The 15,799-nt window shown below is 40.8% G+C and overlaps 1 protein-coding gene across 1 annotated transcript; it reads left to right on the top strand.

The window, feature by feature from the left end:
* Positions 1 to 1,291: 1,291 nt before the first annotated feature.
* On the top strand, positions 1,292 to 14,558 carry LOC143322555 (uncharacterized). Its single transcript, XM_076733829.1, has 4 exons — positions 1,292 to 1,853; positions 7,425 to 8,171; positions 12,268 to 12,305; positions 14,190 to 14,558. The coding sequence occupies exons 1-4, from the start codon at positions 1,358 to 1,360 to the stop codon at positions 14,247 to 14,249; spliced, it is 1,341 nt and encodes a 446-aa protein (XP_076589944.1). The 5' UTR covers positions 1,292 to 1,357; the 3' UTR covers positions 14,250 to 14,558.
* The last annotated feature ends 1,241 nt before the right edge of the window (positions 14,559 to 15,799 follow it).

Raw genomic sequence — 15,799 nt, 5'->3', positions numbered from 1 at the left:
TTTCTGGTCTATAGCTTATAGCAGGCTCACACCATGCACTGCTCCCAGCTCTTTATCTGTGTGTTTTGGTATACATCATTTTCATGATTGAGTTTGCAGTCCAGGATGATGTAAGCCTGTGTTAATTCAGTGTGGACAGTGCAGGCTTTGTTCTGTGCCCTTCGGTGCTGCATGAGAGCTGTGCAGGGGTCGCTTATGGGACCTCTACCATTGTAGCACAAGGTGAATTTGAAGCTTTGTTTTACTGCTGCAGTTGAATCAAAAAAATCAAGTTGTTTATTTTCTTTAGTACTCTAAAGTGGTCCATGATTTGTGAAATGCAAAGGAAGACCAAGTAGAAGCAGACAACCTTTGATGTTTGTGCTGTCTTAATATTGTCTGTCAGTATAAAATGAGATCAAGACCTCACCTTACCCCTTTGTAAGAATGAGATATTTGTTGAGGAAGCCTTTGTGGTTAGACCTAATCAGGATTTTCATAGTCACCAACAATAATCTAAAGCCACAGGCATACTAAACACAGGATGAAGAGAGCCAGAACCTAGTTTGCTCTATTTCTTGACCTATTTGTGGTGCTCGACTGTTCTCGGGTTTTATTATATTGGACTGGACATTAATATATTTAGATAATTCCTTTGTTTTGGTAGAATGTATTTAATGTTCCTTTTGTTTTCTCTTTAGGTCTGAACTACAACAAACCGACATTTCATCTGAACAGCATGAATCCACATCCTGTTTCAACTGAATAAGTGCAGTCAGCATACAGTTAACTTCTTACCTTCGGAGTGTCCCACATAGACACCTCTGACAACCATACTGTAACATCAACCAGTCCCTGAAAGGACAGCTTTATTACCCCTTCCACCCACCCAATTAGGAGCCAAATGGCGCTTTTGGCCAATCAAATATTGGATTCAAGCATTCCTAGTGGTACAAACGGGAGAGCAGAACTTTCCCCGTTCTTGAGAGTCACCAATCAAAGTATCACCTACCAGATAAATTCTACTCAGAATGACAACCGCAAGAACAGAAAATATCCCTGCCCGTTGTGTGGGAAGCGTTTCCGCTTCAACAGCATCCTCTCCCTTCATATGCGCACACACACTGGTGAGAAGCCCTTCAAGTGCCCATACTGTGACCACAGGGCTGCACAGAAGGGCAATCTGAAGATACACCTCCGTACTCACAAACAAGGTTTTCTGGGTAAAGGTCGTGGGCGAATTAGGGAGGACAACAGGTTGCTCCATGAGCTTGAGGAAAGGGCAATACTAAGGGATAGGCAGACACGAGCTGGTCATGTTAATAATATTAACAAACTTCAAAAGCCCCAACTATCACACACTGTCCCGACACAACTCATGTTCTTATCCAATTCTAGTGCTGCAGAGAGCCAGCCACATAAATCCACATCTCTTAAGGTGACTACCATCCCTGATGATCCCACCCAACCCCAACCCACTGGTTTCCGCTGCTCATTCTGTAAGGGAAAGTTCAGGAAGCAGCAGGAGCTTGAGCGCCACATCAGGATCCTACATAAACCCTATAAATGCACCTTGTGCGAGTTTGCTGCCTCACAAGAGGAGGAACTCATTGGCCATGTTGAGACGATGCATATAACTGCTGATTCAGGCTCAGGGCAGAAGACTGTGATAGGGGCTGGTGACAAGAGGAAGCTGGTTGGTGAATTCTCCTGCATGGTGTGTGGCCAGACCTTCAGTCAGGCCTGGTTCCTGAAGGGTCACATGAGGAAGCACAAGGACTCTTTTGAGCACTGCTGCCAAATCTGTGGCCGTCGATTCAAGGAACCCTGGTTTCTCAAGAACCACATGAAGGTCCACCTCAATAAGCTGGCTGGTAAGCATAATCTCCCTGTTGAGCATGGCACGTCTGTTAACATGAGTAACTTAACACAAGACCATCAGAGCAACCTCTACTCACAGTACATATCCCACATTCACAACAGGTTCCTCATGGCTGACAGAGCAGACCATCAAGATTATAATCAGATTCTTGCTACAGCAGATGCTGACATGAAGGTTAGGGAGATATTAGGGAGGTTGATTTCCTCATGTACAGGCCCTTTGACTGATGCAGAAAGTTCGTCTTTGTTGGATTTCAATCATCTCCACACTCCACTGAGCTCCACGAGCTTGGAATATCTGCAGAAAGTAATCTCTAAAACAGATAGACTCAATAGCAGCCACAGCAACCAAGGGTGGCAGATCATGACACTGGGGTTATCTGTTGAGCAGCAGATGTTTAGTCTCAAAGCTCGACAGGAGTGCTCTTTCTACCTGCCGGAGAGAGATCTCATTGTAGATAATGGGAAAGCCAGTCTTGGTACTCCAGAGGCCAAGGACATCAGCAGATGTGGTAGGCCAGGCAGTGTGAGTCATCATGGTCCAACAGAGATCATCACAGACATGGGAAATTCCCACACTGGCACTGTCCTTGGCCCTCAAACGCAATCGTCTTCTCCAGTTACAGGTAATTCAGTCTAAGAATAATGAATAATGTTCAGAGATTTTACACATCAAGTTCAGTTTGTTTGACATGTATGTCTTTCATGGTTCTTAGGGGAGCTTTCCAAAGTTTGAAAAAAATATGAATGACATGATTGAAATTTCATTCTAGAAAAAGTAAAATCCAGTGTTAGTGCAGCTTGACCCAAACTAGGAACTAAATGTCAGAATATATCTGCCTGCTGCTTTGATTCTTCTTTGAACTTTTTTTTTTTTTTTTTTTGACATTTTGCCTTCAATTGACTGTAGAGAAGCAGTCGGGAGGAGAGAGATAGGGATGGCATGCAAGTGTGCCTGGATGGGTCTGAACCAGAAAGCAGTTTGCACACCTTAGCCTGTAGGCTACAGCAATGCCCCAACCATTCTTTTTTTTTATGTTTCTTGCAAGTCTCCCAACTTTATGGAAGTAACATACTGAATCCCTGGAGAACCCCTTTAACATTTAGTCAGATTTTGCAAGATTACATGTTCTAGCTTGAGAATTGACTGGCTAAAATGACAGACCTATAACCATTCATTTACACATTGCAATAAAAATAAGCTAAGGACATCACAACAAAGGATCAACTTTATGCATCTCATAATCTTTTCTGAATGTTTTCTCTTTTTTAAATATAATAGTTGTGTGACAGCTGTGGCCTGTGTGTTGTCTATTAGTGTAGGCGGACATGAAGGTACAGGGTCAGCAACAACACCACCACAGAAATTACTGTCATGCATAAGGACTTCCTTTTAAAGATAATGGCATCATGGTGAATCAGAGGGATAATTAGTATGCTCTATTTTTTATCACTCACATCCCCACCCCTTGCCTACAGGGGCACAGGATGTTAATGCATGCCATCTGGTGTTTTTAATGATTTGATATATACCACCCAACGATTTTTATGATTTGATCTACCACCTGGTATTTCTATTGATAGTCTTCTGTTCCACCTGGTGATTTGGATGATTTGGCTCACTGGGTAAATGCTTTTCTTGTCATGGCATCCTGCTAACATTTTACCATCTTACCTAAATTACTGCTATATTAGTAAGAGAAGAGAAAATATTCCAAACTTTTGTTGTGTTTCTTCAAAATCAGTGGTTATTCTCAATTGGAGTACTGTTGTTAATGTACATCTAAGGCTGATGAGCTGTTGTGGGGTTTGATTCAGTATCCTCTTAAATGTTGGCTGTATAGCAGAGATAGATGGATCAGATCTAATCTCATTAGATGTTTTGTTTCCATATAGTACACACATACTGGTATCTGCATATTTACATGTAAATGCTGGCAGTATGTGGCCAAATCCCTGTCTGGTTGCTCTTTAAGAAGCATTTTCAGGCTCCATTGTTTTTACCTTCCCTCTTCTCCCCTATCACAGAGACCATACAGTGTCACTTCCAGAGACATTTATGATAGCTGGCAAGCTTAGGATTTGAGTGCACGCACTTCTGGGATGGCACATTCAGTATCAGACTCTAATTTCAGTCAATATTAAGCGTGGAAACTAATTCATTCTAAAGGTCAGGCGTCATTGCTTTAGTCAATGATTGATCCAGCAGACTCTCTCCCCCTCTCCTCCTTTCCTCTCTGTTCTTGAGCTTGTGTAATGGTAGACTCACTCTGGGGGCTTAGCATCACATTGTTTAGCTCTGACAATATATCCCAGAGACCTCTGCAGCTGCTCCCTACGCTCACAATGACAGATTAATTAACACAATCACACGGTGCTGGCCCTGGCTCAACACACAGGTCTGCTGCAGGAAAGATAGGTAAATCCTACACATATGGAGAACACACACCACTTGATGAGACTTTAATAACAGGGATATGTTTTTTTCAGTGGTGGGAGCTTGTTAGTGAGCAAGTCTGTCTGTCTCACGGTTGGATTTGGAGGAAGAGACAGGGAGAGAGTGAGTGCTTTCTGATTCAGGAGAGCGGAGATGCTGAAGAAGAATTACCACTGCCAGATGTTCACCTTAAGGAACATTGATTAGTCCAGAACTGCTAGCTGCATTATTCATAGTCAGCCTATGGTGATCATGCAGTTTTTGATGTTCTCAATATGGATGGCAAATATATTGCAGTCATGACTATTGGAACGAGACACAGCTTCTTTGCTTGATATATCCAGAAACAGTTCTGGATTAAGTTTTTTAACTACAGATGCCCAGTATCTTAAATAAGAAATCACTGCTCTCAATATCTCATCATTCACTATAATAATAATAATCTGAGATTAAGAATAACAACTCTTCTTAAAATGAACTAATGAAGGGTGCATGCTTCAGGCCTCAAATCTACATTGGACAGTTAGACCCTTGCTGAGAATAAAAACATGCCTAACAAACATAACATACTCTGACAGTTATTAATTAGTCCCATTCAATACTCTTAACCTCAAGGTCAGTGAGCAGACACACCATATAATGATGTTGTGTTTTACTCCCTTATTCCCTGCTTTTATCCGTCTCTTACTGTCCAGCTAAGAGAGCCTGAAATTTAAATGTCTTCAAAAATGTGAATGGTAATATGAGCAGAGATTTACCCAGACACACAGAGCACACAAAGCAATCTGCTGTATCAAGTATCACTTTTCATTTGGCTGTTTCAGTTACATCAGTCTGTTCTTTCTGATTGCTGAAAGTAAAAGCATCTTTTAGCTAAATAGGTTCTTATCTAACTCAGTCCCATGTCAGGTTTAAACAAATTGAGTTTTTATTCAGAAATCAGAGCCAATCTGACTGGTTTATATATACTGATTACCTGTTGGCTTTTCCATCTCCCTGTCACTTCTGTCTTTTAATCCTCTTTTTAATTATTATTGCAGATATGAGGCTCAAATTAAGCTCAAAATGCTTGTTTTCCTAGCATGCAGATAAAAAGATTTTACCTAGGGAGTTCTGAACACCTGCCTTGAAATATCGTTCCACTGTCTCCTGAATGCCATTTGGCTTAATTGACTTGGAAACATCCCAAATGCGTCATTGGCTATGTGGTCTAATTAATATTAATGATATATGCTATTATAAACATCAAAGAACATCTGGTGCCCCTGTTTTCCTCACCAGTCTTGTGTGTGACTCTGTTTCATCTTAAACCAAGCCAGCCACCATGTACAGTATCTCTGTTTTGCATTTGAGGTGCTCGATTGCATATTGCATATATAGAAAGAACCAAAGCCCCACTGTATAGAACTTTATATCTACATTATAACTGTGAAATGCCTATGTAAGCACAGTATGTGAGCACATGATTGCATTGATGGCATTGTTGTAAATCTTTACACCTATTTCCATATGAAGTGAATCACTTGTCCAAGCCCAGTCCATGTTCAAAGATGAGGTCAGATATGTGTGTTTTCTGCATTGGAGCTTGCCAGTAATGTCATGGTAACTTAATCCACAGAATAATTGAGATCTATAGCTTGTCTTAAGGAGTTCCCTTTGACAAGGGTGTGGGACTATTGAAGTATCTTTCTCATTCTTGCATGCTTACACACATCACCACACACATTAGATGTACGCAGACATTAATCAAACATGCTTTACATACTGTAGACACACACACACACACACACACACACACACACACACACACACACACACACACACATTTACAGCACAAAAAGGTGACTGTCTTCAGATCAAGGACACAAACTTACCATTTTTGCAGGGCTTTTTACAATTTCTTTAGGTTCAGATATATTTAATCTAATTACTATGCAGGTGCTATTTTACAGTTTTGTACATTTGAAATGGTAGAAAACAACCATTCATTTACTACCATTCAGCTCACAAAATAGGTTTTCTATTAAAGTTGAAAACATGGTAAAGTACTGACTACAAATCATTAGATCTAGATTTACCTCTGAGAATTACCTCAGGGTCAGATCTTGAAGTGTATGAAATTAATATTTCTCTTCCAGGGATGAATCACTGTTGTAAGTCAGACATTAGTCCATTAAAGAAGAACAATAGGGCATCAATATGCATAAAATTAAATTAATGGTGTTGGGTTTATCTCTTTATCCCAGACACATCCCTAAAAGACACAGTATAATGTATGACCTAACCTTCAAATGCCAGGAGAGTGTTGGGCAGTAAACTGCCAATATTTGTGGCTTAATCACATCAGATAACTTTAACTGTAATTGGAATGGCAGCGAAACAGCTGGGACAGTGCAAGGCTGAGGTCTCATACAATTAGTAACTCAAAAGGGTCACAGGGAGTTTCTGTGATGGCTATAAGGATTAAATTGCAGGTAAACAGAGGGAAGAAGGCATTTAAATTTCCTTTAATGAAAAGTTATGGATATTGGAACCAAATCGTGTTTCCAGATAGATATTTTTAGTAGGCTAAAAGGAGAAAAAATACCCTTTGTCACTCTCCACAATACACTTCACACTGTTTGAATTATGGTCCCACCACGCAATTTTTCAAGTATGAAGCAAAAATAAAGTCAGCTAAATGGTGAACTTAATTAGAACTGCTCACATGTTGGACTTATTTTTGACCAGGAAACCCACTCACTGGTTTTTGATGGAATGTTGTTCTCGTCTGCAACATCTGCCTTGTTCTAGTTGCTTCACATTTCACTGTTCATTATTTCTGGAAGAATCTGATTTGGTGTTAACATTGTTGGTTGTATTTATTGCACATGGTGGTGGCATCTATACTGTAAAATGATGGATCACTGGAGCTGAAAGCTGATTACAGGCTTGATTTACTGCAGTGCAGTGCTTAAATCATTCAACTCAGCCTAGTGTGGGATTGCAACATTTTTCATGTTTAGACAACAGTTGGTATCTACTTTTCTCAGAAAAAATACTCAATATGCCTCATATACACATACTTCCCAATTTGATTTGGATTGTATTGTATTGTGTTTTTAAATGTTATTGTTATCTCTGTTAGGTGGGAAAATTGACAGATGTCCCCTCTCCAGTGACTACACCACTGCACAGACAGCTTCCCTCGGCTTTCATCTGGATCGTTACCACTTTCCCCACTGGCAAAATAGCAGGGATCTTTCCTCTCCACTGCAGCCCACCAGCAGCAGCTCCAGCCCCAACTCCAACCCCAAGCTCAGACCCGGATCCAGGGAAGACTGGAGCCCATCTGAAGATCACTACCTTGGTTATGATAGCCAAAGTGAAAATGCCCTTCTCATGAACAAGCAGTCCAACCTCACTGACAAAGATGCAGAAGTAGAGGGCTTTTCACCTACTCAGACTAGGAGGTCCCAGTATGAACCTTTAGATCTGTCCTTGAGGCCAGAGTCTGTCACATCTCATTCAGCTATGTCTCCTGCTGTATCGGTACAGGTGTCTGGTGTTTTTAGTAATGGACTGTCCACTTCCATTACCCGCCAGCTGAAAAGTTATTCCAATGCTGCAGCTGAACTAAGTGTGAAAGAAAGTGCCAATTTTCAGGGTCCTGGTGAGAAGAAGCACGACAAGCCTGAACCTTGGCGCAAAGCTGGGGCTGAATATACCATCTCCTCTCTGGAGAACTTGACTCCAGGACAGGCCAATCATTTCCATTACCAAGGCGGCCTGCTCTCTTTCCTCAGATCCCAGGGCCACATGAGCAGCACACCTGCCAATTCACACAAAGCTAGTCTGAATGGTGTGGGGGACGTGGAGAAAGATGTTGCATCAGGTGAGCGTCATATACTATTCTCTATGCCGCTGTCTCTGTAGTCAAAACAGTGAGGGCTGCTTTCATGTTTGAAAATATCTATTGCCACCTAGTGGATAAAGACTAGTCATTTCTTTTTTCATCTTGTTATCCCCTTTCAGAATCTGAATCAGAATCAGAAAAAGCTTTATTGCCAGGTACGATTTTACACATACGAGGAATTTGTTGTGGTGAAGTTGGTGTATGACACATCTACTAAAAAATAAGAGTACAAAATATAACAATATAAATATATATATATATACACAATTTAAAACACAAAACAAAACAAAACAACGTGCACCAACACACCGAGGCAGCCGTCTGTGGCGCCATCTTGATCATACTTCTTTCTTTCTTACTTTCTACTTACTTTCACATGCTTTGTACCACTTCATCTGAATGTGACAGATACTGCAGACGGCAATACACAATATTACAATTGATTAACTTAATTCTTTATATAAGTGGTTGACTAGCTCACTGGCTGTATGCATTGTACTAATGTGTGACATCAGCCACAAGGATGCTGCTTTTGAAATCTCAAAAAAGTTTTTGTCGGTGTGAAGAGTGAATGTGAGAGTGTAACTAAATCATGGCAGTTACAAACAACACACTCCCCTTATACTCATAGCAATTTAGTTTTTTTCTCTTGTCAGATCTTACCTCAGATCTCAAATAAGGGCTAAAAAAGACACAGGTGTCTGGAATTGATTATCCTTACACTTTAAAATATGTCATAATCTCCTTGTGTGATAGGTTACAAATCTCCCAAGCCAATAGAGCCCACTGATGGAGAGGCTTAAGCCCTTGTGCTGGTGTGATATGCTTGCTGAGTGTAGATTTAATATTGCTGTCTCTCAGGAGAGGGAATCCAACAGCTGGGGTCTGTGATATGCATGTATTATGAGTGCAACATGATACACCTTCTCTCTGATCTTCCTGTTATTCAGACACTCAGTATGTTCATGTGTGTGTGTGAAAGTGCCTGTCAACTCCATTAGGGATTAACATCTGTTCCCTGTCTTTGTGATTCTAAGAGGGTGATTTAGTTTTCTATTTGATTGTACAGAATGTTATTATAACATGCCATAAAGCACCCCTCCACTTCAACTCCTGTCTTAGCCATCACACTATTCATGTGTCTTTCTTACTTTTATTTTGTATAAGGCCATATGAATAAAAAATAGGGATTTGGAATAGCTGGCAGTTTTGAGTTGTCTTTGAGCAAGCCTTGTGTTCCTGTAACATCATGACATACAACACGTTGACTGCTGCTTGTGATTTCAACCACCTGTCACCTTTTGTTTGTTGCAGATTGATCCTCCATGTTTTGTTTTGTTTTTTTTGTTCCATGAGGAAGTAGTTATCAAAGACACAATAAACACCTGTCAGTCAATTCATTGAGTGTCTTCTAAAACTGAACTAAACAGGTGGCCTGGTAGCCTGTTCCCTGTGCAGAGCTGACCAGGCGGCGTTCATGGGGCTGTCTCCTGTTGCCCCCATCCACTCGATACTGTGTGGCACATTGAGTGGCATTGTGACATATTGCCTTGTAGTTTGGACATGGAGTGATGTGTTTGTGATGACAGTTCAGGTCAGCTCCAATGTGCCAGCAGTGGTAATTGGCCAGATGGTGACCTCTGGTTGAACCTGCCTGCATGCTCATTAGTCTCACTGAGGTCTCCCTTGTGTTTAAAAAGAAACTCTCATCTCTGCACTGCTCCTGGTAAACCAATAGAGGGCAACATTTACTAGTCTAATAGTCGAGTTGTTGTAAAGCTTGTAAATATTTCTCCACGAAGTATTAATGGCATGCTTTCATATTTCACAGACACAATTAGAACAACTATTTTTGAGAACACAGTCCAATTATTATCCAATTTTAAACCAGTTAACTATAACTGTGACATCAGATAAGGCATGAGAACAAGTGAATATAAAAAAATCAATATATAAAGGATTACGAATAAAGGAACAGAGGACAGAAAAAAACAAAAGACTCTGAAAGGTTGAAAGGGGTGAGTCATTATCTCATTGTTTGACCTCCACCCTTCATGGATAGGTGAGAGAAAGTGAGAGAAAAAGGAGTGAGAAAAGGAGTAAGAAAGATCACCATAGATGGAGATAGATGGAGCGATAGCGAGGTTAGACAGTGAGGAAAGAGGAATGGTAGTGTGGCTGTCTCCATGAACAGACGTGATCTGGGGCCAGCAAGAGGGCAGCATTAACTGCCTTTATGCCCTGCTTATCCCCATAGAAATAATGAAGGGTGGAGCACTGGAAAGGATGTACAGTCATCACTCACTGTCTCTGTGCCATCAGAGCTCAGCCTTGTGTCATCCGTCACCATTCCGCTTCTCTGGCCCCCATTGGCCCTGCCATTGTCATCACGGTCATTATCTCAGCCTGTGGCAGACAACACACACGCACTTATATACACACATAGGAAAATGTGTGCAGGTGCAAACATATACAGTGGCTTGCAAAAGTATTCACCCCCCTTGGCATTTTTCATGTTTTGTTGCCTCACAACCTGGAATTAAAATGGATTATTTGAGGGTCTGAACATGCCTACAACTTGGAAGATGTGATTTTTTTTTTTTTTTTTTTTTTTTTATTGTGAAGCTAACAACAAATAGGATAAAATAACAGAAAACTTCAGTGTGCATAACTATTCACCCCCCTTAAGTCAGTACTTTTTAGAGCCACCTCTTGCAGCAATTACAGCTGTAAGTCGCTTTGGATAAGTCTCTATGAGCTTGTCACATCTTGCCACTGGGATTTTTGCCCATTCCTTAAGGCAAAACTGCTCCAGCTCTTTCATGTTGGATGGTTTTCACTTGTGAACAGCAATCTTCAAGTCTGACCACAGATTCTCAATTGGTTTGAGGTCTGGACTTTAACTAGGCCATTCCAACACATTTAAATGTTTCCCCTTAAACCACTTGAGTGTTGCTTTAGCAGTATGTTTCGGGTCATTGTCCTTCTGGAAGGTGAACCTCCGTCCCAGTCTCAAATCACAGGCAGGTACAATCTCATGTCTACAATCACGTACAAAGTGACTGTACACATGAACTGTGGCTCAGGAGGTAGAGCAGTGGTCCACCAATCAGGAGGATGGTGGTTCGATCCCTCGGCAGTCCACATACTGAAGTATCCTTGGACAAGATACTGAACCCCAAAACTGCCCCCGATGCTGTGCCATTGGTGTCTAAATTCATATGTTCGTCGCTTTGTATAAAAGTGTCTGCCAAATGACTAATTGTAATTGTAATATGCATTTAGGTAGGGAAGGGTATGATTTGAAATTTACTAGTGCCTGTGCAATATATGCGATTCCATACAATGCCATAATAAAACTTTATTGATACTGAACTTTGAGAAAATATAAACTGGCTTTTCTTCAATACTTGTTTTCCATTAAACAAAAGAAGCAAATATACTCAGATATTATATTTTGGCTCAACACAGCACATACAAGAACTTTTTTTTTTTTGCACAACTGAAAGTCAAAAATTTGCTGAATTATTATTTAATTCAGTAAATCTCTGTTCAAAGGGAAAAAAGTTTTGAAAGTTTTGTCTATATTTTTCAATACTCAGTGGTATGGACACATTTCAGTCCATACTGCAATATACTGATGTCAGTCCTATTTATGGCAAGAGTAAAAACTAAAAATAATTTGACTCATTGGGGAAATACATTTCTCTTTTGCTTTCTTGCTGAGAGTTACATGAGAAGATACCACTGATATCTTCGAAGTTAAAGTCATGAATAAGTTCTGTCCTCTTTCTTGGCGGGTGCAGTGATTTTGCTAAAAAGAATTCTGTGTAAGCAAGAAACAGCAAATGATCATACACATTTTAAACAAACTCCCAGGTTAGCTTAACTTTTTAAAGTACAAGGTGAACTATATGATTGTTATCCAAATTGGCACACCACTCACGTTGTGCTCACTTTCACTTCATCTTACAAGTACAGTGCTTTGCATTTTCTGGCTAAACTGTTCGCGTGTTTACAAGCTGTGTGATCGTGTGACTGTCTGTGATTCTTGCCTTGTCTGGCTTTGTTGTAGCAATGTTGCCGTGTTCCCAGATCACAGCAATCACTTTGGTGAGTACAATGTTATCATAACAGATGGAAATGATAGCCATAATTACATTACAAGACCCAAGTTGTAATAAAAAAAGAATTGTCCTTTATTACAGTTCAATGTCACTATTATGCAAAGTCAAAGTAATTGCTCATTATTTTTTTTCTCTTTTTTTCTCTCAACACTATACAATCCCACTCCTCTCATTTCCTGTCCAGTCTATTTCTGCATCTGTGCATCATGTGTACATTCATAGAAGTGTGTGTGTATGTTTGTGTGTGTGTGTGCATGTACAGCTAAGATTGGGTTGAAATTAGTGAAGTCCAATTATACATTGAGAGTAAGGACATTTTTGAGAAGTAAGGACTTTTTCGCCAGTCTTCACTTTTTTGGGCAGACCCTCAAAGGGCTGTTTGACGGTTAAGATTTGGTTTAAAGAATTAGGTTAGACTTAGTTTTAGGTCAGGGTTAGGGTAAGGGTTGGGGTTAGGCATTTAGCTGTGATAGAGGTACAAACACATGTGTATTTGTGCATACACGTGTGCGTATCTCTCTAAGTGTGTGTGGCATCCCAACTGCTCTGTGCCTGGATTTTGACAAAACTTTTCTGCTTACTATTGTTCTTCACAGACAGCCCCCTCCCTTCCTTAATAAGACTCTCTCTCTGTCTCTCTCTCGCTCTCTCTCTCTCTCTCTCTCACACACACACACACACACACACACACACACACACACACAGAGTAGTGTTTGTGATATTCTGATGATATTGAAATATGTCAGGCCTTATCCTCCCTGACCACTGTGTGAAAGTGAGTGTTCAGATGGCTACAGCTGGCTCAGCTGTGATGAGGAGGAAATAGAGAGGAAGAGGCGAGGGCAGGGTAAAAAGGCTGAGGCAGCCCACAGTTCTTGGGAAGTGATGTCAAATGACATCAGCACATAATGGTTTACTGTACCATGAATCACAGAAAAACACATTGTTAGACAGGGGAGAAATAAGACAGTCAATATATGAGGTAACATTTCAAAAATAGCACATCAGTGAACAAGGACGCAACGGCTGTCTCGGTAGATAGGTAAATGAGTCAACTACTGCAGTTTTTCTTTTGATCTTAGCAATACCTTCAGGCTTTGGTGTCATACTGATTTTTAGGGACATCAGATAAACTTCTGGAAGCTATTAATGGTGTGCTTTGTTGTTTGTATCTTAAAGGTACACTCTGTGCTTTGTCATGTAGGTTCACATTATTTGTAGTGGAGTTATGTAGTGAGTGCTAAGAAGGTGGACAGACAGGAAGTTTTGACTTGCCTTCTATCTAGCAACAGATGGCTGTCATTCTTCTTCAAGTCAACACTTGTGTGCTTGTGTTTGTGTTGTGAACATAAAATGTGTTTCAACAAATTATAACGTGCTGGCCTTTTTATAAAACCCTGTCAGCCTGTCAGCGTACCATAACTAATAGGAAATGTGTTTGAACACCATTGAAATGTCAATGTATGTGTCATTGTCAAAATTAAAATTCTCATATGCCGTCTTGCAACATAATTTCTTCGTAGAACTCAATCTCAGCCTTCTAGTTTTCACAAAGCGTTTTCATGAACAGAAACCTGTACTGTGTGATGCATCCAGTGAAGTTTTGATGAGAGCCAGACCTGTTAGTCTGTCTTAATCGGATTTTCTTACAGCAGTCAAATGAAACAAGGTTGGAGTACAGAAGAATAGTATAGTCATATGTTACCATCTAAAAAAAATATCATCCAATTGGAGTTGATGCTCAGTGATTTACTTTTAAAGGACATACATTGCCACATTTGTTATTCATTCCAGACCCTGCAGAGGTTAAACTTCTACAAACTGTGGTAGTCCGTCTGTTTTCACTCTGTGCTTTCTTTTTTCTTTCCAGCTTGGAAGCCATTCCAGTGCAGGTACTGCCCCTACAGCGCCTCCCAGAAGGGCAACCTGAAGACCCACGTCCTCTGTGTCCACCGCAAGCCTTTTGACAACAGCCTCTACCCTGACCGCCGCCTCCGACGATCACACACACCCCAGAGGCCCTCCAGATTGCGTCAGTGCATTACGGGAGACAATCGAAGATCTGAGAGAGACCTGATAGGCATGACATCACTTTGTGGGACATAATGTTGTTTTGGCAACAGCAGATATAGACAGTTATGATTATTGTTTTAGCTTCACCTCAAAGAGTTAAGGATGATTGAGATTGTTAAAAAAAAAAGTTGACAACCAACCTTGATGTATATTCCAGTGTTTACTTGAAGACCCACAGTATGTATTTATCTGTAGCAAAGAAGCTGCCTATAATAATAAAGTCCATTGTGATGTGAAAGTGCAGTGAGGGTATTTAGTGCCATTCATTTTGTCAGAGTTTCCAAACAATTTACTTGTGTTTACTTGCATCTATCAGATCAGTATTTGTCTGATAAGGAGAATTTACCGTGCCTGCCCAAAGCACTTCTTTCTTTCATCCAGTAAATACCATGTGTTACATTTTTGTAAATATCATTTGATCGTCCTTCCAGTCCAGAAGTCTTGTCTATCTGTCAGGCTATGGTGCCAGATGTTTGGGCTTTAATCGCAGCAGATGTCATGAAGTACAATGTTGCACAATGAGGCTTCCATTTGTTCTGAATTCCACTCCGGGGAGAAAGCCTCTCTCACACACAATTATTGGCCATTAACTCATATGCTTCATGTCCTCATGTTGGAACAATGCTCAGTTAAGGGGAACCAAGGAAATGGAAAAATTGCAGAGATTCATTGATAGTACATTCAAATCCTTTTTTAGCCCTGTTTATTTATTTATTTTTTTGGTAAATTGAGTGGAACCACCCTTGTGTGTATACCAGATCTGCCTACTTTTGTTAAATAGGTCCAATCTATTGTATGCTGCTACTGCCATGTATGGTAATTATAGCATTATCTGAGCTGTCACAGCCTCCCATCCCAAAAGTCTGCCTTGTACACCCAGAGATCACCTTGGACAGCTGTGTGCCAGTTCAGCTGGGGTGTTGTAACTTCAATGATGTGACTTTGACTGAGAGTTGGCCTGACAATTCCATTCATGCCCCACCTGCTAGTTGTCAATCAGGGTGGCCATCCTGGGGCTATTGACAGAGCTGCCAGCCTGTGTGAGATGTGTCTGTCAAAGCCCACCCACTCTGCCACTCTGTCTTCCTGTCTAGGCACTGTGGCATTCACACTTTCTCTTCCACTCTCTGTTTATATGTCTCCTGCCTGTTTTCCTTCAGAGACAGGGCAGCCCCTTAATCCCCGATCCAATCAAAGATTCTTTGGGTACACATTTGTCATCCTTAGACCCTCTGGTTTTTATAACGGAGTGCTTCACAACCAATTCTGCAGGTAACCCCGCCCTGATACACTCACGGTTGTCATCACTGCTTGTATTTGTGTGTGTCAGCGATGAATGCCACTGTCACAAATCCTTTCTCTCCTGTCTATTTTATCTCTGTCTACTCTCCTCTGCCTTGTCTGCTC

Source organism: Chaetodon auriga, chromosome 6 (assembly GCF_051107435.1).
Source record: "Chaetodon auriga isolate fChaAug3 chromosome 6, fChaAug3.hap1, whole genome shotgun sequence".
Lineage (NCBI taxonomy): Eukaryota > Metazoa > Chordata > Actinopteri > Chaetodontiformes > Chaetodontidae > Chaetodon > Chaetodon auriga.
This window is presented reverse-complemented; position numbering and strand designations above follow the sequence as displayed.

Coding starts and splice junctions, on each gene's coding strand:
- LOC143322555 (XM_076733829.1), top strand. CDS start 1,358: ATGTTCTTATCCAATTCTAGTGCTGCAGAGAGCCAGCCACATAAATCC. Junction 1,854..7,424: donor CCACCTCAATAAGCTGGCTG/GTAAGCATAATC, acceptor TATCTCTGTTAG/GTGGGAAAATTGACAGATGT. Junction 12,306..14,189: donor AGATCACAGCAATCACTTTG/GTGAGTACAATG, acceptor TTTTCTTTCCAG/CTTGGAAGCCATTCCAGTGC.